This window comes from Canis aureus, chromosome 11 (genome assembly GCF_053574225.1).
Source record: "Canis aureus isolate CA01 chromosome 11, VMU_Caureus_v.1.0, whole genome shotgun sequence".
NCBI lineage: Eukaryota > Metazoa > Chordata > Mammalia > Carnivora > Canidae > Canis > Canis aureus.
In genome coordinates this window covers 37,114,166-37,141,485 of record NC_135621.1, presented here as the reverse complement: position 1 = coordinate 37,141,485, position 27,320 = coordinate 37,114,166, and the positions used below count along the sequence as shown (strand labels likewise).

At 37.6% G+C, this 27,320-nt stretch overlaps 1 protein-coding gene across 13 annotated transcripts in view; it reads right to left on the bottom strand.

The window, feature by feature from the left end:
* Positions 1-658: 658 nt before the first annotated feature.
* Positions 659-27,320, bottom strand: part of SEPTIN10 (septin 10) — a 57,106-nt gene continuing 30,444 nt past the window's right edge. For 4 of the 13 annotated variants that reach the window (XM_077914826.1, XM_077914830.1, XM_077914825.1 and 1 more), the window contains 8 exons: positions 25,088-25,249; positions 23,534-23,630; positions 22,171-22,339; positions 8,069-8,201; positions 4,041-4,228; positions 3,434-3,516; positions 2,232-2,298; positions 659-893 (listed from right to left, as the gene is read on the bottom strand). In XM_077914826.1, the coding sequence (XP_077770952.1) occupies positions 791-893; positions 2,232-2,298; positions 3,434-3,516; positions 4,041-4,228; positions 8,069-8,201; positions 22,171-22,339; positions 23,534-23,630; positions 25,088-25,249 (1,002 nt within the window). In that variant the 3' untranslated portion in view covers positions 659-790. Of the gene's footprint in view, positions 894-1,238; positions 2,299-3,358; positions 3,517-4,040; positions 4,229-8,068; positions 8,202-22,170; positions 22,340-23,533; positions 23,631-25,087; positions 25,250-27,320 lie in introns of those variants that run through there. The other 9 variants (XM_077914827.1, XR_013389240.1, XR_013389241.1 and 6 more) reach the window with 9 other exon arrangements.

Here is a 27,320-nt window from a genome sequence, read left to right as displayed (position 1 = left end):
TCAGATAAGTAGGGATCCCTGGGTGGCGCAGCGGTTTAGCGCCTGTCTTTGGCCCAGGGCGCGATCCTGGAGACCCGGGATCGAATCCCACATCGGGCTCCCGGTGCATGGAGCCTGCTTCTCCCTCTGCCTGTGTCTCTGCCTCTCTCTCTCTCTCTCTCTGTGTGTGTGACAATCATAAATAAAAAAAAAAAAAAAAATTAAAAAAAAAATCAGATAAGTATGTAGAGATTAATGGTTGGTAGTACGACAAAGTTGTTTCACATGCTTTATGCTTTATGAAAAAAAATCTAAATTAAATATGTCTAGATTTTGTTCCCAAGAAATTTATTAATTCCTGGATCATAATTACTTTGTAAACTTGTGCCTGAATAGTGAAGAATAAATCAGCTTTGTAAGGAGAATGTGAATGTTATACTTGTTCTGGAAATTTTTTTCCTTGCAGGATAACTCTTTTAAAATAAAATCTTACATGGAATCCCAAAAATATTAAGTAAATTAAAGATTCATGTTGTGACTGTGACTGAAGCACATGTGGTGAGTGTCTCTCACAGCAGAGTCACTAGTAGTACAAAATGATTACCCTTCTGGTAAGTTCAGAGTCATCTCTTCAACTAGAGAACTGAATAACTTTGTTTTAACATGCCAACAACCAATCTGGCATTTAAAAGTAACTTTATTAAAGTTGAGGATAATTGTTGATACACAGTTTGATATAATAAATCTACAGATAACCACCATTCACATCACATAATTGAGCTTCTGAGATGACACTCTCCTCGGCTAACGCTCAGCGCTGTGGCAGTGGCTGGGCTCTGTACGACAGGCTACCTGCTCTCATGGACTCACGGGCTCTCCTGCTGCCAATTTCCAGAACTTGGACATTACTGATCCTGAGAAGAAAGTTCAGAGCTTTTTCTGTGATACTTATAACTTACTTTACTAAAGTTTTAAAAGGCTAGGAGACATTCATGAATTTCAAGTGTAAAGCTGGAATTTAAAGTGTTTGTCCAGATAAATTGTACTATGAAATGAAAGGTTTTATTTGCAACTTATACAACTTCATGAAAAACTACACTGCTCAGAATCTGACATAGGCTAAGTGAAACATTTTATTTTCTGAAAAATACTGGAAATATATATCTGTCTTAAAATAGTTCAAACACATGATTAAATGAACTAATTTTGATAAAATGTTTAAGATGACAGTTTGTAAAAAGAAAAATAATTTAACCACATATTAGTAAATATATTTTATTTGTCAAAAGTAAATGCCAAGTTTATTTAGGATATTCAAGTACAAAAAATGAAAAATTATATACCTATGACTGTTAAGAAAAAGTTAGAAGGCATTAAATTGTTATAAGAATACTACAAAGGCACTGAATTCAACTATAACTTAATATATGAATTATCTAAATTTTAATATCTTTAATGTTCAGTTGCTCACAGTTATTTTCTTAAGAAATATTTTTAATAAGATGATTCAACCTTATGATTTTTCCCCTGGAAGACAGAGTTTTAAACAACAAGTGTGTAAAACATCCTAATGAAATAGAGTGGGAATATCCCAGGCTCAAAGGTACTCATCACTAAAAAAAGGATTTATTATCCAGAAGCTTTTACTTTTAAACACATCTTTTTTTCATCACAATACATCTACCACAATAAGGCACTTCATTGTGCCTTATTGAATGCCTTATTGAATGCCTCAATGAAGTGCCTTATTGTGCCAATTTTACACAATTTGATAAAAAAGTTTAGGATTGTGTTACCAACTGGATAATGATATCAAAAATTTTTAAAGTTTCATGAAACTATTAAGAGGTTAGAGCTTCAGATACACAGTACATTTTAAAACATATCCCCCAAATTTTACCTTTAGTATGTACAAAAAAGGAGTTCATCTTGGAATATAAATGCAATCAGATAGCCATAAAATGAATGACTTCTGTATTTTCAATGGCACTGACACTTTGCTCTGTGGTACAATGCATATAAGTAATAATAACTGGGCAGCAGGAAAACAATCTAGATTCATCACAAACCAGCAACTTGGAAACTTCTAACAACAGTGAATATAAAAGTGGTATCATCCACTGTGGCTTATGTATTAACCTTATACTTAAAAATATTTTTCCATAAATGGCAGTAACTACAGCCATTTGCCAGATATAGAATAAGTGATACAGCAAATAAAAACAGCAAGAAAATCAAAGCATACTTCTAACATTTTAATAACTTTTGCTTGTGATGACCTTCTGTGATCTGGAACCTTTGTTTTACATAAAATTGGAGCTGGAAAGAGAAGAAAAAAACCTTTTGATTGATACAATAAAGAAACTATATAGGAAATAAAAATTACTAGAATCATTAGTTTTATAAAGCTTTTACAGAAAGAGTAAGTATATATCTAATATATAAAAGAATCTTTGGAAAATAAAAAACCATCAAACCCTATTTTCTTGTGTATGAATTTCTGAGCTCTCAATAAAACTATGGGCTTGGGCCTGACTTTATAAACGAGCATATGCTAATAATGGTCATGTTAAATGGAGTCAGGTGACCATTTTTACAAAGCAAATGTAAACTGTCTTTCATATATGGAATAAACTTGAGGAATCCAATTTTAGTTAACACTGGATTAGGAGGAAAAGATAAGAATAGGTAAAAGGTCCCTCAGCTTTATAATTCAAAGCTTATCTTAAAGCAGTAATAAATTTTATTTATAGTTTATCTTTTAAAATTCAATGACTGAGTAAAACATAGTTACTAATAGTCATATTCATTCTTTTGACTAGTGGCTTGCCCACTACATAGCAAGCACTTTTGTAGGCTCTGGGGATAGATGCATCAATGAACAAAACAAAGATTGTAGAACTTATATTGAAAGATCATACATGAGAATTTATTCCTTCTTTCTTCCCCCAAACTATGAAATCCACAGGTCAGCTAAGTCCACCAGAACCTTGTGGATTTACTTCTCCACAGTTCAAAAATGGAAAGCCGTCATGAACCAACATTATGTTTTCCTAATTATTTTGAAGTTAAATTATAGTATTCTGAAAATGCTGGGTTTGAAGGAAGATGTAATGATAAAACTGAACCAGAAATATTGCAGTGTGAAGAACAAAAGGAGAAGTGGATGCTGCCAAAGCAGAGATAGTTGGAGTAAACTAAGGCAGAGCCACCAAGAAGCACTGTCAACTGAACAAGTCAGTGATAAAGTTCAAGGACGGTCAAATAGGCAAAATGACAAGGACACTCTGAGTGGGAGAGATAAAGGACAGAAAGTATAGAAAAGGAAAAATAAAACTTATTTTCTAAAAATTTGGTAACTTTGATTTTTAACACATACCCCAAACCCTCAAGCCTCGAGATTATCATCCATATGCTACTCATGGCCGCCCCATTGTACCGAGGCCCTCTCTACCTTCCTCTGCATCTTTACGTCCACCATTGGTTTCACAAGCTCTGACATCAAAGCACAGGAGTTCGAATCGATAGCCTGGTTCCCTTATTAAAATAAAAATTCTCACAAAATTATCATCAGTAGAATTTATTTAAATAAAAGTAAACCTAAAAATTTGTTTTTTTATCAGATATTATTTTACTTCTAAGATTCCCCAACAAAGTATATAGCTTCTATTTAGACAAGAAATTCAGCATAGCTAATGGCAGGTCTGCAGTTACTAGTTATGCACTAGAAACAGGCTGGACAATGAAATAAGAGCAGTCATTTTTCCTCTCAGGTAACTGACCCTTTTTAAATTATGATGTATTTAGTTCATTCATTTATTTGCTCATTTGGCAAATATTCACTGAGCACCTAGTGTGTGCCCAGTGTTGTTCTAGATGCTGGGGAAACAGCAGTGAACAAGAGGGACAGGTGTCTGCTCTCAAGGAGCTGACATTTTAGTTGCAAGCAGCTGATAATAAACAAGGAAATAGACTGTTATAAGCACAAGATCAAACAGGGCAACAAGACAGACAGTAATGGGGAGGGGGCCACCAAAGTGGGGGCTTTGGGGGTAGCTTACTTCTTACGGTCCTTGTCTTTCCTCAGGTTGCTGCCTGATGCCATGTAGGACTGGCTTTGGTATATCTCTGAAGTAGCTTTCTTCTTTGAGAAAGCAATTATTTCTTCTTCCAAGAGTCTTCTCTTCTCTTCAAGCTTCATTCTCTCTTCTTGGTGAACTCTTTTAAGGTGCTCAAACTTGGCCTGTAGCTGTGAAACAAAGGTGCAATTCCCATCAACGACACAGTGTGGCAGCACATGCACAAGAACGTTCTTCAGTTTAGCAACCATTGCTGAGGCTAACCTACACAGTAATCTACAAATTATCTGGATGTTGCAAAAGTTCATGCTTAAAGTAAAAATGTACATATGAAATTGCCTTGGTAACGAGTTCCCATGCAAAAAGATGCATGAATAACAACAACAAAACAAACTATAGCCTCTAAAAATCTCCTTTTAAAACATTTGACCTTTTCTTAGTTTTTATTTTCTTGCTCTATATTTTCCTCACAAAGCCTCTTCAAATAAACTTTCTAAAATCCATGCTCAATAAAAGTGAGGGACACAAATACAAAATCAAGTTATCAAAAAAACACCTTATTTTTCAAATAAAGTTGCCAAGTATAGTGAAACAGTTAAAAGCTACATTGTAAACCTGGTTGGAAAGTGCCAGTTATCAATTTAAATCAAGAACCTGAAAAATCTATTAGATTTTTCCACATTCACCTTCTTGAAATCTAAACTAAATCAAGAAATCCTAAGTTAAATTTTATTCATAAAAATACTCACTGTAGTAGAATTTCACCATAGCCTGTGTCTAATGAAGTCAAAAAATAAATTTATGCGAAGTACACTCAATGCAGCCATTAAAATGAGTTTGTAAAAGGTGTTTTTTTTTTGTAAAAGGTTATAACACTATAAGATGAAATTTCCCTTTGTTGTTTGTTGTTTATTGGGGAAATAAATCTAGAGACTTGAGCAGATTCTACATGAATCAGCTGCAAGCCTTGCCTGCCAAGAACACAAACACAGCATCCAGAATCTAGATCAAAAAAGGCAACTTCTAAAATTCTCTAGTCTAGTCAGATTAACTTCAGTATTTTCAGTTCTGTGCAGCATTCATATAAAAAAACAGGACTTGGTTTCTAGAAAAGATGGCATAAAATAATTGAAGAAATACTTTGCTAAAAATTAGAGGTTGAGGGTGGAAAGTGAAGAGCTAAACTCTATCCTAATAAAAGTTAATGGTTTCAAATATGGAAGAGGTTGTCTTGTGTGCCAGTAAAGCTTGACAGATGTATTGAAATGGAGACAGAAAAGAATTGAAACAGATTAAGTAAGACCCTTCTACCCTAAGATTCTTTTATTCCTGAGGATGGAATTTCAGAGAAGTATCAGTTCCTTAGTATTTATTTCAATAATTCCTGCTTTTAAAAAAAGCTATGTGAGTGTGTATGTATGTAAAGGGTGGGGTTCATCTAGCTGTCATTCAAATCAGTGGTATAAATAAAGGGAGTCACAACTCTCTGAGTCTGTGTGCATCTCCTACAAATGTGGGAGAGGAACTGAGTAAAGCCAGGAAAGACAGGATCTAGGAGTGAATTTATATGATGTGAATGAAGACATCTCTGATTACTTAAATGGAGGCTGCATACTCTATGTGCATAGTTAAATACCTTGAAAGGTTATAGGGTACTTTATATGTCATTCATGAGGTTGGCTAAAAATTGCAGAAATACTATAAAGAGAAAAATATTTTAAAAGGGGAGGCAAGGGGCGCCTGGGTGGCTCAGTGGGTTAAGCATCTGCCTTTGGCTCAGTTCATGATCCTGGGGTCTTGATCTCCTGATGCAGCCCAGTGTTGGGCTCCCTGCTCAACGGTGAGTCTGCTTCTGCCTCTGTCCCTCTACTCTGCTTGCGCTCTCTCTCACGTTCTTTCTTTCTCTCAAATAGATAAAATCTTTAAGAGGGGAAACAGGGGTAGGTGTGACTATTATTCACATTATGTGGAGTTCACATATACATACTTGTGGTTCCATGATTCAGTATAATAGGCATTTAATTCAAACATATTTTCAAATACTCTGAAGTAATGTTTACAAAAGATACAGCAGTGTGCCATATTGTGATACTGTCTTAAGGGTGTGGTGAGAAGTTATCAACAGCACAGAGGTCTCCTGTTTTTCCGACTTTGACTCTTAAGTATTTAATGGTACTGACTTTACAGTATAAAACCTGGTCATGAGGTTCCTGGTAATATTAATAAAAGAGGTCCGGAATCTACTGCCTCGAATGCTATATAACTAATATGTTTAGAACTCTTGTGAGAACTTTGGTTGTTGATGCCTCAGGCTTACATTAACTACATTTTTTGTGCTTCACAAAAAAGCACTTAACCATAAAAAATAAAAGTCTACAAAGGATCTGCTGACAAATAGTCTTTTTCTTTTTCTTTCAACCGTGTGGTCACTCTGAATTTTCTATATCCTTTTGAATAATACACATTTAAGAAAAATATTCTTATGTGGGATTTTAAAAATTAAAAACTCAACTATAAACCACTTCTACATCTTTTCTCCTCAGTGAAGAAACTAAAAATCATGATACGTGAGAGATAAACTCTTAAATAGTTTTACTCTACCATCTTAAAGATGAAATCTACTAATGAAAAAAATATCAGCAACCTTATTCCTTCTCATCACAACTCCTTCCTCAATATTCATAGAGACAAACAGACAGAATACCCAAATGTGACATGAGAATTGCGACTGAATTCCAGTTCAAAAACGAAAACAAAATCACCAAATTAAAAACAAACAATAAAAGGCCATATTTGGACAAGTGGGAAATGTGAATGTGATCAGGCATTCCCATTAATTTTCTTAGATGTAATACTGATACAATGGTTATGGAGGAGAATGTGCCTAAGCTTCAGAGATGCACACTGTAGGGCCTAGGGATAAAGTGTCATCATGTCTACAACCAGTTTTCAGATGACCAGGGAAAAATATATATCTTCCCCTTGGATATGTACATACACATATATATAATACAGAGGGCAAATTCCTTTTTGAGCTCATCCTTTTTGACCATCATCCTGAATGTGACCATTGACTTAAAAGTAGCCATTGTGGTTAGGTCTATAGAAAATAGCTTAACTCAATAAAAGTAAAATTATGACTTGAAGAACTAGAAGCAATCCAAAGGTCATGTGACCACCAGACTCCTCTGGAAAGCCTGACTTCAAACTCAAAGTTACTTAATTGCTTCATAGTTAGCCACTAGGTAGCAAGCATCAATCCCAACAATCTCCAGAACTGTCAAGAAAGGCTTTATGAAGCCACAGCTAAAACATTTCTGGTTTAAACTTAAGGCATTTATTTTTAATTTTTTTAAAGATTTTATTTATTTATTCATGAGAGACACAGAGAGAGGCAAAGACATATGCAGAGGGAGAAGCAGGTTCCCTGTGGGGAGCCCAATGTGGGACTTGATTGCAGGACCCTGGGATCAAGCCCTGAGCTGAAGGCAGATGCTCAACTGCTGAGCCACCCAGGAATCCCCTAAAATTAAGGCATTTAAAACCTAGTTCACCTAACTCTGGGAAACGAACAAGGGGTGGTAGAAAGGGAGGTAGGTGGGGGATGGGGTTGACTGGGTGACGGGCACTGAGGGGGGCACTTGATGGGATGAGCACTGGGTGTTATTCTATATGTTGGCAAATTGAACACCAATAAAAAATAAATTAAAAAAAAAAAAAAACCTAGTCCAACAAAACCTAGGTTAACTTAGTTAACCTAGTCCAATGTAAGTTGTTGGTGAACCACTTCAAATGGAAGACTAACATTTGCCAAAACGTTGACAAAAAGGCCAACGTTTTTATTTGAATTCAGATTTTTTAAAGTCTGTATGCAAAGACTGTATGTTAAAATAGCTACTTTTTAATGAACAAGTAGTCCCCAAAAGCATCTCAGCTAAATTCTTGAGATAAATCTCCCAAACAGGACACCTAAAAAACAAATGCAGATCACATTAAACCAGTGTACTTGCCTCTCTCTCAGCTTCTTTCAGTATGGCTTCTTTTTCCTTTACTCGCTGCACAAACATCTGCTTCATTTCTTCTTCCTTCCTCTGACGTTCACCATAAAATTCATGTCTTTTGGCTTCATAGGTCTCTTGAAGACTAAAAAGTTATTTGTGGTACTATCATGTTAAAAATGATGTAGGACACTTGCAAACACAAACTTCTCAGGTTAAGCCTCAGTGTTAACTATAACACCCTCTTACACAGAGCAAACATGACATTTCCATAACACAACATTTCCTACAGCACAAGACATAAAAAGCTACCAGTGCTGTAGTGCTATAATAAATAAAGAGTACTAGATTTCTGAAATCTCTGCTTTATCAAGTCCTTCACAAGAAGTATTCTCACTTTACTCCAGATAAATTCTTTCAGCCTTGGTTAATTAGCATCACTGTGTCTGGAAACCTTTGAGGTCTTGAAGTCATCCTTGACTCTTCCCTTACCTTCTCTCTGTATTTGATCACCAAGGTCTGGGAGTTCAGTTTGTGACCCTGACATCATTTTATTTTATTTTTTTAAAAGATTTTATTTATTTATGCTTGAGAGACAGAGAGAGAGAGAGAGAGGCAGAGACACAGGCAGAGGGAGAAGCAGGCTCCGCTCCATGCAGGGAGCCTGACATGGGACTCAATCCCAGGATCCCACCTTGGGCTGAAGGCGGCACTAAACCACTGAGCCACCAGGGCTGCCCTGCCCTTCCCTTCCCTTCCCTTCCCTTCCCTTCCCTTCCCTTCCCTTCTTTTTCTTTTCTTTTCTTTTCTTTCTTTTTTCTTTTCTTCCCTTCCTTTCCCTTCCCTTCCCTTCCTCCCTCCTTCCCTTCTTTCTTTCTTTCTCTTTCTTTCTTTCTTTCTTTTTCTTTCTTTTTTTTTTTTTTTTTTTAGATTTTACCCTGACATCATTTTAATCCAGTCTTCTGATTTCTACAGATATCCTGATACAGCCCAATCCAATCTTCGTGATTTTCTGCCCTCACTACTACAATAATAACCTAACTCATCTCTGGGCTTTTAGTTCCTCTCTCTCTCACTCTTACTTCTTGCCACTCCAAAGATTTTCTAAAATCCCCCACAGGTCTCATTATCTTTTTTCTACTGCATTAGTTATGTTCTACAAAATAAGGTCCCACCTCCTGTAAGAAGCAATTATGAAACTTCACAATCTGGCCTAATTCTACCTTTCCAGATTCATCTCTTACCAAGCATATCCAATCCTCCTAAGGTTTCAGCCATATCAACCTATTCAGTGTTCCTAAAACTACACATTTCATGTGTTAGCTTGTGTATCTCCTGCGCTTCCAAAGCCACTGCCCACATGCCAACCCTCATTCTAACCAGCTGATCCTCTAATTCAAATGCAACTTCCTTTATAAAGCCTTCTCTGGTCTCCCCAGTTGGAACTAACTATGCCTTCTAAGTACTTTCGTGGCACTTTGTACCTCTTCTTTGGCATTTACATCCTACTTGTCTTACTCTTCTAATAGATCATTATCTTTGTAACCCAACTATCCAACAAAGCTCGCTAGCTTTTCAGGCTCTTCATAAATGTTTATTTAATGACAGAAATTCCCAGGAAATAGAGCCAGATTTAACCAAGCAGAGCAAGTACTGTCCTCAAGCACTGTGTCTAGCTGCCCTTTCTTATTTATTGCATTTCAGAGGTATAACAGACCTTATTCGGCAGAATTACCAAGCCCTTCCATTTCATCTTACTATGAGAGTATCCCAAAGATTTAACAAGGAACACAAATATACTTTCCAGCTATGTTGCAGTTAGGAATTTCTACTGCTTACAAAAGTACTTTATATTAAAATAGATACAAATGTGATGAATTAAGGAATTTTACAGTCTTAAATATTACAACTGGGGAAATAAACCTGGTAAGTATAGAATTCTAGAAGTTCACGGAGAATTAGAGTAAGAAATGTTGTGCAACAGCTATTACGGCTGATTGTGTAGGGTAGGTGTAGCAGGTTTTCTGAGGAGGAACAGATCCTAAACATTGTCTTAAGAGAAAAATGTACAAACTGCCATAGATAACCACATAAATGCCCTAAATCTCAAGGAAAAATTTCACTTTCTATCAGGCTTTGTTTTTCTGTGTTTGTTTTGGTCTTAAAGAAGCCTCTATATCTATCAGGCTTTTTTCATCATTTTCAGAAACCTCACTGCATTTTGCTGGTCCTATAGTGGATTGAAAGTCTTTATAAACAAACTTGATTTAATTAAAGTTTTGAATTCATATCAAATGTAAGTTTAAAGAAGTTCTCATTATCTGTTTATGTAAGCACTTGAGTTGCTTAAGAGGAAAATAAATCTAACTGGCAAAGAAAAGACCTAACATTTGTTGAATAGCTGCTACCAGCAAGGTACTTTTCTGGAATTCTTTCTCTACCCAATTCCCATAGCATCCGTGAAGAACAAGCACTAACACTCTGTTTTACAGATAAGAAAACTAAACTCAGAGAGGTAAAGTAATCAAAGTAACGTAGTTGGTAAGTAAAAAGCTGGAATTTGAATCAGGTCAGAATTTTGTTTTATCAAAATAACCTTTTGATAAAAAGATTATTTTCCATCACATCACATTGTTTTTCAACCTTGACAACCAAAAGTCAATTGTAAGTAAAGAAATGTTTAGAAGATGTGTAAGGGAATAATTTATATAGTTAGTGTCATAAGACTAACACAACGATTGTTTACAATCATGGATTTATTCATTAAATGAAAATGAAAAATAGTTTTCTTGCTATTTTAATATAAAATTCTTGCTTTTTCTAGTATAAAAGTATCTTGTTGTCACGAATATTCAATGAAACACATTACTATACTTGCAAATATCAGTGATTTAAAGCAAAGTTGAAAATTAAAGAGGAAGAAAAAAGTTCTCAGATGCTCACATTCATCAAGAAAATCACTACAGTCCATTCACTCAGGACTTCTTTGTTTCATATACAGTTCTAAAAAGCCTGTTGAACTGTTTCCATTTCTGCTGTAGACTAAATGTAGGAAGTTATTTATTTCTTGAGAGTTCCAAAGACACAAATTTTATTTTATTTTTATTTTTTAAAGATTTTATTTATTTATTCATGAGAGACAAGAGAGAGAGGCAGAGATATAGGCAGAGGGAGAAGCAGACTCCCTGCAGGGAGACTGATGTGGGACTGGATCCTGGGATTCCAAGATCATACCCTGAGCCCAAGGCAGATGCCGGACCGCTGAGCCACCCAGGCGTCCCTAATGACACAAATTTTATGACAGAATAAAATTATGTAAAAAATGTAAGCAATTCTAAAATACTACAAAAATCTTCCTTTCAAAACTATATAGGTCCCTCAACACTTCAAATGGCAGTGATTTTGTACTCAAATGTTAAAGATGCCTAACTTGTGGGAATGAGAATGGTTATGTTAATCTAAAATAACTCGAGGATTTAAGAACATTTATAGGGGGAAGGGCAAGATGGCAGAAGAGTAGGGTCTCCAAATCACCAGTCCCAACCAAATTACCTAGAAAACCTTGAAATTATCCTGAAAATCAATGAATTCGGCCTGAGAATTAAAGAGAGACCAGCTGGAATGCTACAGTGAGAAGAGTTCGCGCTTCTATCAAGGTAGGAAGACGGGGAAAAAGAAAGACACAAAAGGCCTCCAAGGGGGAGGGGCCCCGCGAGGAGCCGGGCTGAGGCCGGGGCGAGTGTCCCCAGGACAGGAGAGCCCCGTCCCGGAGGAGCAGGAGCTGCACCGACCTTCCCGGGTGGAAAGGGGCTCGCAGGGAGTTGGAGCAGGACCCAGGAGGGCGAGGATGCCCTCGGGCTCCCTGGGACACTAACAGACACCTGCGCCCCGGGAGAGCGCGCCGAGCTCCCTAAGGGCTGCAGCGCGCACGGCGGGACCCGGAGCAGCTCAGAGGGGCTCGGGCGGCGGCTCCGCGGAGGGGGCTGCGGGCGGGAGCGCGAATCCAACAGCGCAGGCCCCGGAGCACAGGGCGCCGGACACAGCCCAGGATCCGGCCTCCCCCGGGACAGGCAGAGGCCGGGAGGGCCCAGGACAGCAAGGACGCTCCTGCCCCAGCTGAGCACATCAGCGGCCCCGCCCGGAGCCTCCAGGCCCTGCAGACGGAGAGCTCCGGAGTTCCTGCGGGGGCTGACTCCAGGGCTCCAGGGCTGGCCCCACCACTGAGGTTGTTCCTCCTGGGGCCTCACGGGGTAAACAACCCCCACTGAGCCCTGCACCAGGCAGGGGGCAGAGCAGCTCCCCAAGTGCTAACAGCAGGCCCCTCCCCCAGAAGACCAGCTAGACAGACAACTTCCAGAGGAAGTCAAGGGACTTAAAGTATACAGAATCAGAAGATACTCCCCTGTGAGTTTTTTGTTTTTTGTTTTGTTTTGTTTTGCTTTTTGATTTGTTTGCTTCCCCCACCCTTTTTCCCCCTTTCTTTCTTTTTCTTTCTCTTTTTCTTCTTTTTTCTTTTCTTCCTTTTTTTTTCTCTTTCTCTTTTCTTTCCTTCTTTCTCTCCTCTCTTTTTCTCCTTTTCTCAACACAACTTGTTTTTGGCCACTCTGCACTGAGCAAAATGACTAGAAGGAAAACCTCACCTCAAAAGAAAGAATCAGAAACAGTCCTCTCTCCCACAGAGTTACAAAATCTGGATTACAATTCAATGTCAGAAAGCCAATTCAGAAGCACTATTATACAGCTCCTGGTGGCTCTAGAAAAAAGCATAAAGGACTCAAGAGACTTCTTGACTGCAGAATTTAGAGCTAATCAGGCAGAAATTAAAAATCAATTGAATGAGATGCAATCCAAACTAGAAGTCCTAACGATGAGGGTTAACGAGGTGGAAGAACGAGTGAGTGACATAGAAGACAAGTTGATGGCAAAGAGGGAAACTGAGGAAAAAAGAGACAAACGATTAAAAGACCAGGAAGATAGATTAAGGGAAATAAACGACAGCCTGAGGAAGAAAAACCTACGTTTAATTGGGGTTCCCGAGGGTGCCGAAAGGGACAGAGGGCCTGAATATGTATTTGAACAAATTCTAGCTGAAAACTTTCCTAATCTGGGAAGGGAAACAGGCATTCAGATCCAGGAAATAGAGAGATTCCCCCGCTAAAATCAATAAAAACCGTTCAACACCTCGACATTTAATAGTGAAGCTTGCAAATTCCAAAGATAAAGAGAAGATCCTTAAAGCAGCAAGACACAAGAAATCCCTGACTTTTATGGGGAGGAGTATTAGGGTAACAGCAGACTCTCCACAGAGACCTGGCAGGCCAGAAAGGGCTGGCAGGATATATTCAGGGTCCTAAATGAGAAGAACATGCAACCAAGAATACTTTATCCAGCAAGGCTCTCATTCAAAATGGAAGGAGAGATAAAGAGCTTCCAAGACAGGCAGGAACTGAAAGAATATGTGAGCTCCAAACCAGCTCTGCAAGAAATTTTAAGGGGGACTGTTAAAATTCCCCTTTAAGAAGAAGTTGAGTGGAACAATCCACAAAAACAAGGACTGAATAAATATCATGACACTAAACTCATATCTCTCAATAGTAACTCTGAATGTGAACGGGCTTAAGGACCCCATCAAAAGGCGCAGGGTTTCAGACTGGATAAAAAAGCAGGACCCATCTATTTGCTGTCTACAAGAGACTCATTTTAGACAGAAGGACACCTACAGCCTGAAAATAAAAGGTTGGAGAACCATTTACCATTCGAATGGTCCTCAAAAGAAAGCAGGGGTAGCCATCCTTATATCAGATAAACTAAAATTTACCCTGAAGACTGTAGTGAGAGATGAAGAGGGACACTATTTCATACTTAAAGGATCTATCCAACAAGAGGACTTAACAATCCTCAATATATATGCCCCGAATGTGGGAGCTGCCAAATATATCAATCAATTAATAACCAAAGTGAAGAAATACTTAGATAATAATACACTTATACTTGGTGACTTCAATCTAGCTCTTTCTATACTCGAAGGTCTTCTAAGCACAACATCTCCAAAGAAACGAGAGCTTTAAATGATACACTGGACCAGATGGATTTCACAGATATCTACAGAACTTTACATCCAAACTCAACTGAATACACATTCTTCTCAAGTGCACATGGAACTTTCTCCAGAATAGAGCACATACTGGATCACAAATCAGGTCTGAACCGATACCAAAAGATTGGGATCGTCCCCTGCATATTCTCAGACCATAATGCCTTGAAATTAGAACTAAATCACAACAAGAAGTTTGGAAGGACCTCAAACACATGGAGGTTAAGGACCATCCTGCTAAAAGATGAAAGGGTCAACCAGGAAATTAAGGAAGAATTAAAAAGATTCATGGAAACTAATGAGAATGAAGATACAACCGTTCAAAATCTTTGGGATGCAGCAAAAGTCCTGAGGGGGAAATACATCGCAATACAAGCATCCATTCAAAAACTGGAAAGAACTCAAATACAAAAGCTAACCTTACACATAAAGGAGCTAGAGAAAAACCAGCAGATAGATCCTACACCCAGGAGAAGACGAGAGTTAATAAAGATTCGAGCAGAACTCAACGAAATCGAGACCAGAACTGTGGAACAGATCAACAGAACCAGAAGTTGGTTCTTTGAAAGAATTAATAAGATAGATAAACCATTAGCCAGCCTTATTAAAAAGAAGAGAGAGAAGACTCAAATTAATAAAATCATGAATGAGAAAGGAGAGATCACTACCAACACCAAGGAAATACAAACGATTTTAAAAACATATTATGAACAGCTATACGCCAATAAATTAGGCAATCTAGAAGAAATGGACGCATTCCTGGAAAGCCACAAACTACCAAAACTGGAACAGGAAGAAATAGAAAACCTGAACAGGCCAATAACCAGGGAGGAAATTGAAGCAGTCATCAAAACCCTCCCAAGACACAAGAGTCCAGGGCCAGATGGCTTCCCAGGGGAATTCTATCAAACGTTTAAAGAAGAAATCATACCTATTCTCCTAAAACTGTTTGGAAAGATAGAAAGAGATGGAGTACTTCCAAATTCCTTCTATGAGGCCAGCATCACCTTAATTCCAAAACCAGACAAAGACCCCACCAAAAAGGAGAATTATAGACCAATATCCCTAATGAACATGGATGCAAAAATTCTCAACAAGATACTAGCCAATAGGATCCAACAGCACATTAAGAAAATTATTCACCACGACCAAGTAGGATTTATCCCCGGGACACAAGGCTGGTTCAACACCCGTAAAACAATCAATGTGATTCATCGTATCAGCAAGAGAAAAACCAAGAACCATATGATCCTCTCATTAGATACAGAGAAAGCATTTGACAAAATACAGCATCCATTCCTGATCTAAACGCTTCAGAGTGTAGGGATAGAGGGAACATTCCTCAACATCTTAAAAGCCATCTACGAAAAGCCCACAGCAAATATCATTCTCAATGGGGAAGCACTGGGAGCCTTTCCCCTAAGATCAGGAACACGACAGGGATGTCCACTCTCACCACTGCTATTCAACATAGTACTGGAAGTCCTAGCCTCAGCAATCAGACAACAAAAAGACATTAAAGGCATTCAAATTGGCAAAGAAGAAGTCAAACTCTCCCTCTTCGCCGATGACATGATACTGTACATAAAAAACCCAAAAGTCTCCACCCCAAGATTGCTAGAACTCATACAGCAATTTGGTAGCGTGGCAGGATACAAAATCAATGCCCAGAAATCAGTGGCATTTCTATACACTAACAATGAGACTGAAGAAAGAGAAATTAAGGAGTCAATCCCATTTACAATGGCACCCAAAAGCATAAGATACCTAGGAATAAACCTAACCAAAGATGTAAAGGATCTATACCCTCAAAACTATAGAACACTTCTGAGAGAAATTGAGGAAGACACAAAGAGATGGAAAAATATTCCATGCTCATGGATTGGCAGAATTAATATTGTGAAAATGTCAATGTTACCCAGGGCAATATACACGTTTAATGCAATCCCTCTCAAAATACCATGGACTTTCTCCAGAGAGTTAGAACAAATTATTTTAAGATTTGTGTGGAATCAGAAAAGACCCCGAATAGCCAGGGGAATTTTAAAAAAGAAAACCATGGCTGGGGGCATCACATGCCAGATTTCAGGTTGTTCTACAAAGCTGTGGTCATCAAGACAGTGTGGTACTGGCACAAAAACAGACGCATAGATCAGTGGAACAGAATAGAGAACCCAGAAATGGACCCTGAACTTTATGGTCAACTAATATTCGATAAAGGAGGAAAGACTATCCATTGGAAGAAAGACAGTCTCTTCAATAAATGGTGCTGGGAACATTGGACATCCACATGCAGAAGAATGAAACTAGACCACTCTCTTTCACCATACACAAAGATAAACTCAAAATGGATGAAAGATCTAAATGTGAGACAAGATTCCATCAAAATCCTAGAGGAGAACACAGGCAACACCCTTTTTGAACTCAGCCACAGCAACTTCTTGCAAGATACATCCACGAAGGCAAAAGAAACAAAAGGAAAAATGAACTATTGGGACTTCATCAAGATAAGAAGCTTTTGCACAGCAAAGGATACAGTCAACAAAACTAAAAGACAACCTACAGAATGGGAGAAGATATTTGCAAATGACCTATCAGATAAAGGGCTAGTTTCCAAGATCTATAAAGAACTTATTAAACTCAACACCAAAGAAACAAACAATCCAATCATGAAATGGGCAAAAGACATGAACAGAAATCTCACAGAGGAAAACATAGACATGGCCAACATGCACATGAGAAAATGCTCCGCATCACTTGCCATCAGGGAAATACAAATCAAAACCACAATGAGATACCACCTCACACACCAGTGAGAATGGGGAAAATTAACAAGGCAGGAAACCACAAATGTTGGAGAGGATGCAGAGAAAAGGGAACCCTCTTACACTGTTGGTGGGAATGTGAACTGGTGCAGCCACTCTGGAAAACTGTGTGGAGGTTCCTCAAAAAGTTAAAAATAGATCTGCCCTATGACCCAGCAATTGCACTGCTGGGGATTTACCCCAAAGATACAGATGCAATGAAACGCCGGTACACCTGCACCCCGATGTTTATAGCAGCAATGTCCACAATAGCCAAGCTGTGGAAGGAGCCTCGGTGTCCATCGAAAGATGAATGGATAAAGAAGATGTGGTTTATGTATACAATGGAATATTACTCAGCTATTAGAAATGACAAATACCCACCATTTGCTTCAACGTGGATGGAACTGGAGGGTATTATGCTGAGTGAAGTAATTCAATCAGAGAAGGACAAACATTATATGTTCTCATTCATTTGGGGAATATAAATAATAGTGAAAGGGAATATAAGGGAAGGGAGAAGAAATGTGTGGGAAATATCAGAAAGGGAGACAGAACGTAAAGACTGCTAACTCTGGGAAACGACCTAGGGGTGGTAGAAAGGGAGGAGGGGGGGGTGGGAGTGAATGGGTGACGGGCACTGGGGGTTATTCTGTATGTTGGTAAATTGAACACCAATAAAAAATAAATTAATAAAAAAGAACATTTATAAGCACTTCTGATCTAGCTTAAATAATTAAAGATCCATTAATTAAGACTAGAGGAGGGTATAATGCCATTTACTGGGACCTCATGACAAGCAAGTGAAAAGTGTTGAGAGATTAGGACACTATGACTCAGCTTAACTGTTCACAATAAAATATAAGTGGCAAACAAGCTAAAGGTCTGACAATGAAAAGGACTGGGTAGTAAAAAGAAATAAAGGTCATCTTCACAGGTTCATATAACTTTTTTAAATTGATATAATATTGAGGGATAGATTTTACATGCCAACCAAATCGTAGTGACTGTTGTTAGGTATACCCCAAACTAAATGGAAAATATTGCCCAGAAAATAGAATGTAACTTCTTGAAACCGTAAAACCTTCCTAAGACATCAAGCTACAACGAACTATAGAAGCTTTATCAAATAATTTATTCACAAGTGAGAAAACACCAAGAGAAGAAACATTCTGCTATTCCTGACTCAAGAAGAAGTAAGAAATGTCTTTTCTCTGAAGGAGAGCAGCCTACGAAGGGCAGAGGACTCAGGCAGCTTACACTGAGATCTAGTTCCCCATCCTTTCCTGCTTGTTAACCTGGTGTAAACTGAAAAACCTCATTTTTCCAATTTTCCACTCTTCATTCGATCAGTGAACCAATGTTTCCTGAACTGAAGAAATGCTTAAAAAAAAAAAAAAAAAAAAAAAAAGGATGTTCTAAACAATCTTTGATTCTGATTGCTCACCATCTATCTATACCTCCTTTTTGTACTGTTAACCTAATTACTTTTTGGAGAGCTACCTCTTCCCCCTAGGGATATAGTCTGGTGGGACAATTAATTAGATTCATGCCCACTCTGGCCAGGACAAGGGTACATGTCCTAAGCCAGGCCTGCTGGACTAGGTTATAAACTGTCAACCAGAGAATAAAAAGGCTGGAAATGGTTTTTGAGTTCATTTGCTCCACTCCCAGCATAGAATGAAACTGGTTTCTACCTGTTCTAAGTCTTCCCTTTGAACCTGTAATTCTTGGCTGATGTAGTCTTCCAACTATTGCCCTTTTTGTTTTAGATGGAGTGGTCTTCATTATTTTCAAAGAGCTGTAAAGGAAACAACTGGATTGTATTATTACACTGCTGTACTTCTATATCGAGAACCTGATCCTCAGCTTCAACACAGCTGACCTCTTCTTTCCTGAAACTTTTCACTTGGTTTCCAAGACATGACACTGCTGGCTTTTCTCCTTCCTCTACCCAAGGAATCTCTTCTATTTGCTTCTCTGGCTGACAAACAATAGAGTGACTCAAGTCTGATTCTAAGGCACCTTTCTTTCCAGATGTACTTCTGTCTCCCGGCAATCTCATCCATATTCATACATTTAGTTAGCCAACTAAATGCTGATGACTCTTAGGTTTATTCCTTTAGCCCAGCCCTTTCTTCTGAGCTCCAGAAAAATACCAAAATGCCTATTCGACATTGTCACTTGTATGTTTCAGAGGAAACTCAAGTCAGCAGGTCCCAAACCAAGCTTATGCTCTCTATTATGCCCATCACTGCTGCTCCACAAAAAAGGCCAATCCATCCAGAGATACTTATCTCATTGAAAGGTACAACCATCTACCTAGCCAATAAAACTATAATACTAGGAAACTAGAAATCTTCTTTTTAGCAGCGTCTTCTGCTTCTTTAGAACTCGTTATACCCAGTTACTAAGTTCTTTCATTTCATCTTTTAGATATGTCTCAAACATGTCCAGTTCTATTTTCACCACTTTTACTTTAGTCCAAGCAATATTCTCCCATTGGTCTCTCCTAAGCATCTTTGCACACCCCTTTAATGCCTTCTTTGCCTTACAGCTAAAAGTGATTTTTCAAATGCAAATATATGATAACTCCTTGAATGGTTTTGCCTTTCCCCTGGGACAAAGCCCAAATCCCAACCAGGTCCTCTGCAGTTGGACTCCTGCCTACCTGTTCTCTCAATCTTATGCCCCCCAACTTGTCTACTCTCCAGCTGCACTGACTTCCTGACAGAGCCTTAGAGATGTTATTTTCTCTCTGCTTGCAGTCTTTTCATGTCTTGCTCTGATTTCCCCAAATTATTAGCTCAAAACAGTAACTGCCTCAAGAAAGTCTTCTCTAATTTTCCAGAGTAAGTGAGGAAACCCTTCCCCATTATATACTATCTCTTCTCTAGTGTACATTTCACAGCAATGATTAATTGTGCAATTTGATTTTGGCCTCTCCTATAAGAATGTAAACTCCATGAGAGCCAGGTCTATAAGATCTTACACAGTATGATATCCCCAGCACTTAGCCTAGAGCCTTGCAAATATTAGACACATTTAAAATGTTTATGATTTTTCATATTATTCACTGTTGACTCCCAAATTATTAACCCAGCCTTAACTTCTCCCTAAGTGCCAGGTTCATTTATTTAATAACCTACTGAAGCTCTTCACTGGAATATTTATTTATTTAAAAGATAGATAAATTAATTGATTTTAGAGAGAGAGAAAGAGAACACATGTGCATGCATGAGTGGGCAGAGGGGCAGAGGGAGAGAATCATCAAGCAGACTCCCCACTGAGTATGGAGCCTGATGCAGGGCTTGATACCATGACCCATGAAATCATGACCTGACTTGAAACCACACATTGGATGTTTAACCTATGAGTCACCCAGACACCCCTTCACTGCAATATTTAATAAGCAACTTAAATTTAACATGTCTAAAACCTCTCAATTATGAACCATAACCCTTAAAATCTATCCCTTCCCCAGTCTTGCTCATATCAGTAAACATCACTACCATTCAGCCATTCTTCAGGTCAAACATAGTGACTGAAGTTATCATCCTTGATTCCTCTGTCCTTTACATCCCATATCCAAACCATCAATGAGTCCTATTAACTTTACCTTTGAAGTAGATGTCCTAAATGTGCTCCTGACCACTTCTATGCTACCACCCTAATCCAAGCCTTTATGGTCTCATCAGAACTACTGTAGCAGCACCTCTGACACTATTTTCCACGAAGGGCCAGAGTGTCCTCCTCCCACCTCTACCCCAGAAATTCTGTAAGGCAGGGTTTCTGTTTAATCCACAGTGCTTACATACCACTGACTAGCACTAGGTGAGTCAGATGAGATAAAGAGTAAATATCTGCTAAATGAATGGAAATTTTAACTCAAATGCAGATTCTTAGGCTCCATCCCTGGAAATTCTGAACCTGCATTTCTTAATCTTCAACAGATGTCTGATGACTGAACTATCAAGCAACCTGAATCCCTCTTCTTGGGAGTACTTCAAGGTTGTCCAACTTGCTCTTACTCAGGATCCGTGTCTTAGTAACATACACTGAGGCCTCTGAATTGACCCTCAGACTTGAAAGAATGAGAAGTGAAGCCAAATCTTCAATAGAGAAAATAATTTCATTAGAACTGGCCCATAATCAAAAGCACAGCTTGCCTAAAATGGTGAGGAGGGGTTAAGTACATATAATTCTTTATTTCCCATACTTCTAGAGTGAAAACATTAATTAAATCCATAGACTGAAAAAAATTTAAAAATTTAACCTCAGCTACCATTAAACCTTCCCGAAGTTCATAGGCAATGGCAGCACTGTTAATGTTCTCCTCCTTCTTTTTGTGTTTACTCTAGTACAAATATTAACAGTCAGGGAAACACCAAACTGCAAATAATGAAATGGAAAATAAATCCTTAGTTGCACAGCAGAGTTTTAAAAAGTGTTTTTCCTAAAGATCTCATGCTTTCTGCCACACAAAAACTGTTCTGGAATGCTACACCAAATCTAATTTGATGTAGTAGGTTAAGGATTAGTCACATATTTACATATCTTAATAAGAAAATAAGTCAGGAATGTGGCTGCATATAAAATTACCCAGCAAGTTGATAACACTGAATGCTCTAATTACTGAGCAAGGAGGTCATCAGGCTCTAAAACTCTTATAACTATCCTGTAATATTTTAAGAAACAGTCTAATCCCTGACTCCCTACAAGCACTTTCATTCTTCCTTTGTAAGACATTTTCCTAAGTTTAAGTCATTCCAAACTTTCATCAGAATTAAAACCAAGGTTTTCTCGGTTTAATATGATTCACATTCCAACTTTTTTTTTTTTTTTTTTTTTACATTCCAACTTTCTTTTAGAAGAACAGATAAATATACTTTCATCATTTTCAGGAAAATACAAACATAAAACCAAATAATTATAGTTCTTTCCTTTAGCTTTCATTTCAGCATGTACTGAGATCATGGGCTTCTGCCATACGTTTTTTCTTAAACTTTTGAGTCAGATGAGGTGTTAGAGGCCTTTCAAAAGCAAGAAGGCCTCAAGTGATTTGAGAAGTATAATAGTTAATCATAAGCAAATGATTCTACTTCATGATTTGCCCAATTTCTAAAAAACCACATTCTCCAACAGCCTAGCTACATAACAAGGTACTATCTTCTCTAACCTCCTCTTGGTTGGCTCCTCCCAGAAATCCCCATTACCTGAGCGGCTGGTTCTCTGGGCCCAGGTCTGTAAAGCCCATTTCCTCCAGTTTACACCGTCTATAAAGTTCATAATGCCTCATGTGGGTCTGTTCGCGCAGATCTTCCATGTTGGTACAAATGAGCATTTCCCGGAGCTTTACAAAGTCACAGTGGTTTTCATTTTCCACTAGCCAGAAAAATAAGAAAACAGCAACACCAATTTTTAATTCCTGGCACATAGTATTTGTTGAATGAAAGAATCTATAAAAACACATCTGAAATAACAGTGAAATGATCAGTCTAAAATCTATGATTGTTTTATACAAGTAACCAACAAAGAAACTCTTGAATTATACATGCTGAATTATAGGCAATGTAAATGAACAGATTAGGAGACTGCTTTAAATCTAGTAGGCAAGGTATAAATAGGTAAGAAATACACTATGTTACCATATGCTCCAGTTATTTCACTAATATTTTGTTTGCAGTTTACAAACCATCCTCAGGACATTTTACAAAGTGCTTAAAGAGTCTGTAACATTATTTTACTAAAACTTCAAAGTAGTAATTCTGCATACTCCAGATACCATCTGTACATGCTATAATTATCAAAATTTTTTAAACCATGCCACAGTTACAGTACTGTGTTTGACACCATTCAAATCAGTGAATAAATATATTTAGTTCTCCTTACACAGTCCTTCTTCTAGACTTATGATGACCAAAAGACTAGAAATAAATGTGTTACTATACCAATAGTTTTAAGCACGATTACTATTTTTATATTTTTTATACATTAAAAATGTTGTCAGTACTTCTTATTAACTACAAACTTGTCAATTTAAAAAAGCAGCAGCACTGGTAAACCAGTACCTAGTAGGGGTAACTCATTCCCTGTTATTTAGTACCACAAGTAAATGAACCAGACAATACTAATCACTTATTCATACAATGCTAGATAAATCTTAAAATTTTTTAATTGGTTGACTAGTTTGTTTTGGAAATAGTTGGCAATACTCTGATGACTAAAGATACTTTAATGTACAAGATGGTTTATTATGTCTAGAAGTACCTAGTATTTAGTTTATGCATCCTGTTTAAACACTAGTATTTATACTCAAATTCTGTTCAAAGTACTTGACTAGTGTTTCCTACTTTCTGATTGTCTTGTCACACCAGGCACAAAATGTGTGTAGTATAATGCAGAAAATGGGGAAGCTCTGTCCAGCCTCTATAGACTTGGCCAAAACAGAACACATTTCACTTTTCTGATGACTAAATCATAACCCAAAATAAGTATCACCTCAGAGAATGCACAGAAAGTAAACTTTCAGACTGTTAGGTGACATACATATTCCTAGGCATTATTCATGTCATTTACCTTGTACCACACCCCAAGGGTACTGGCGAGCTTTGACCATCTTATTTCCAACTTTTACCTCATCCATACTTCCTACAACAGCAAATGGCAAATGTCCCTGGAAAGGAACCATGATACCAAATCATATCTCACACCATTGTGATAAATGACTAAAAAAGTTTTATGAAAATAACAGAGAAAATTTACTAAATAACAAAGTTATTAACTGAAATGATCCGCTGTACCTCTGATTTGTAAATTTGGCAGTGAATATGTGCCAACTGTTCTATAAGAGTACATTTTAGGCCCCATAAAGAAAATTATTTTTTGAGCATTCCCCACATGCAAGGTATTATGCTATAGGAATAAGGAAAAAAATCAGTATTATCTCCGCCCTAAAAGACAATGTTAAGGAAATTACACACATACATATACTCACAAACACAAAATAAATAACAAAACTATCTATCTATATTTAGTGTATGCATAGATATACGATATTAATACAATGTCCCAAGCCAGTGCTAAGTACAGTAAATGTTACATAAACTTGGATCACTGTGAGCAGGAAGACAACCCAAACTGGAGATGGATCAAGGACAGTAAGAACTTAGGTGAGGAAAAGATTTTGAACAAACACATAATAGTTAGCTTTAGGGCACAGTGAGTAGACCAGTCTGTCTGAAGCTGAGGATTAATACAGGACAAAAGTCTAATGTAAAACTACTAAGTATTATGTTTAGTAATTGACACTTAGTGTCTTAATTGTGCCTTTCTGAAAAATTATTCGAAGTGAGCACAAAAAATAAAATTAGATCTAAAGACAATATAACATATAGGTATTGAGATCACTTCTTTTCTATTAGTCAGCTTTATATATATTTAAATAAAGTATCTTAATGAAAAGTGAGAAAAGGAAAAGGAGAAGTGGCATGAACAGTTACTGAATGTTACTGTGTTAGGCAGTGAACAAACTATATCCTCACAATGACCCATTCGCAGGTATTAACCCAATTTTGTAGGTAAGTGAACAGTCTCAGGAAGGTTAATAACTCCCACAAGAACTATGGCTAAGTCAAAACCAATAACCCTTTAAAATATAACCAGATACTTAAGAAATTTAGTAGCCCGAAGAAAGTAACACAAAGAACTTAGCCAACTTCAATTATATTAAATGAAAGTTTATGTCAATGTTTAATACGTAAGTCTGACACTGTAAGGAAGGATGAGCTTAACTACCAGATTAGAAAGGTGTCCTTAAAGATTTTAAGATTCCAAAGCATTCCAAGGGAGAGTATAGACTTCCCATGTTTTTAAAGACAGGATAAAAAGCATCTTTCTAAGGCAATTAATAAGTACAGTACCACAAAAGGAGTATCCCAGCCTTGCCAATGTATCATGTTATTTAGCTGAAAGTAGAGGAAAGAAAATATGCTCAAAAATATATTCTCATATATTTTTTCCAACTCTAGAAGTCTTTTTGGAAGATATAAATGAAAATGTGTTAGTAGGAAAGTCACTTATAAATTACTCTTTCCACATGTAAACAGAATTAACATTCAACTAGGAGCTTACATTCATTGAAGCATTGATTTTAGCAATAGTTTCATCATCTGTTGGGAACTGATATATCTGGACACCGTTGCTAACCAATTCACTCATGAGCTTAATCTTAAACTTCTGTAATTCAGCTTTAGAAATTGCATCTGCTTTGGCAATCACTGGTATAATGTTTACCTATCAATAATAAAGAAAAACAAAATATTGTAATTGAGGATTTACTTTTTAATTCTGTAGTTTTCGCATTCAAAACCACTCAATATCTGACAAACTTCCTTAACCTAGATCAGGGGATGAACACACTATGTATGGTCTAGCTCACTGCCTGTTGATATAAAGAAAGACTTACTAGAACACAGCTAGGCCCATGCATTTACATATCACCCATCGCCACTTTCATTCTCCAATAGGAGAGATAAGTAGTTAACCTCAGAGACCATATGGCCTGTAAAGCTTAAAGTATTCACTGCTTGGTTCTTCACAGAAAAAGCTTATCAATTCCTAACCTAGATAATCACTGGCTGTCAATGTCACCACATTCTCCTACACAATCATTCCTACAGATGCGGGCCGTAATAGTAACTGCTTTTAAAAACAGAGTTCTTATAATTAATCTTACATTTGAATTTAGGGTTAGAAATCTTACATTTTCTTCTCTTTCTCAAAGTCTCTTATAATTCTATCATATACCAAATATAAGCAGGAAGCTGAGATCATCTGCTTAATTCACTAAGTATTTTTTTTAATGTCTAGTTGTTTTTTTTTAAAGGATTTTATTTATTTACTCCTGAGAGGCACAGAGAGAGAGAGAGAGTGGCAGAGACACAGGCAGAGGGAGAAGCAGGCTCTACGCAGGGAGCCTGATGTGGGACTCGATCCCAGGTCTCCAGGATGAGGCCCTGGGCTGAAGGCGGCACTAAACTGCTGAGCCACCTGGGCTGCCCTCACTAAGTATTTTTTATGTCTTAATAATCTAAGCACTAAATAATCAGGGTAATTGATCCCTCGGCAAAACTATGAAGCAAGTGAGTTTCTTCTTTGCCTCTCATTTTGGCAGATCCCCTCCCCAATGGATCCATGTAATCTGCACTCTGTTGTGAGAGACTCCTACCTAGATGTTGAAGGAAGAAAATTTTATAAATACCAACTGAAAATGCTGATGACATTCCCAGCCTTAAAGTCCTATTACTGGCCAGAGAGGAAAAAATCCGGTGTCATGAAGACTAACTTTACAACATTAGTCCCATAGAAGATTAATGTCTCCACAAATGTAGGGGTTTAAAGGCTTTTTGTTTTCTTTTTTTTTTTTTTTTTTTAAGATTTCATTTATTTATTTGAGAGAGAGGAGGAGAATGAGCAGTGGGGAGGAGCAGAGAGAGAGGGAGAAGCAAACTCCCTGCTGAGCTGGGAGTCCGACATGGGGCTCAATCCCAGGACCCTGGAGATCATGACCCGAACCAAAGGCAGATATCTAACTGACTGAGTCACCCAAGAGCCCCTATTTAGTTGGTTTTAGTGAAAAACTTCAAGCTAACTAGTCATTGTATCATGAAAGTGAGATACCAATTTAATTTTCAGAATGAAAAGGAAAAGAAAAAAAATCAATCTTATTCTTAAATTTCTTGCTCTTCTCCAATTTCACACTGACTTACTGTGTATATTTGGATTTATTATCCTTATAAATATGCTTCACAGGAAATAAAGATTTTTTCTTTACCCATGAAGACTTACCAGCAATTGTGGGTAAACAGCTTTCATGCTAAATTAGTTAAAGTACATAAAAATTTGATGCTAAGTTCTTGGTTTCAGTATTATATACTTAGATTGTCAATAAATTATGCCAAGTTAATAACTTATAATTGATTCCACAGTGAATAGCAAAAGCACACTGTAGTTTAAGTGCCTGACATTAAGCTTTTCATTGCCAAGGTACTCACTTCAAAGACATGCATGTCGAACAAACATACTGCCAACCCTATGGCACAGCTATTATCAAAACTGAATAAGACACAAAGCCACCACCCCCCTTTTAGGAAACCAAGGTGACCTGGATAACTGAGCACTTGAGTGACCCTATTTCTTCCTCCCCATGCCCTAATCCCACTCTTACGCTTTAAATTTGCCAATAGAGTGTATCTGTGAAACCCTAGATATTTGACCCTCAACCCTAATAAAGGCAGAGCCCAGATTCACACTTGACCTCATCGTGTGGCCCTCCAGCATGTTATGTGCCCTCCAGGACCTGTGA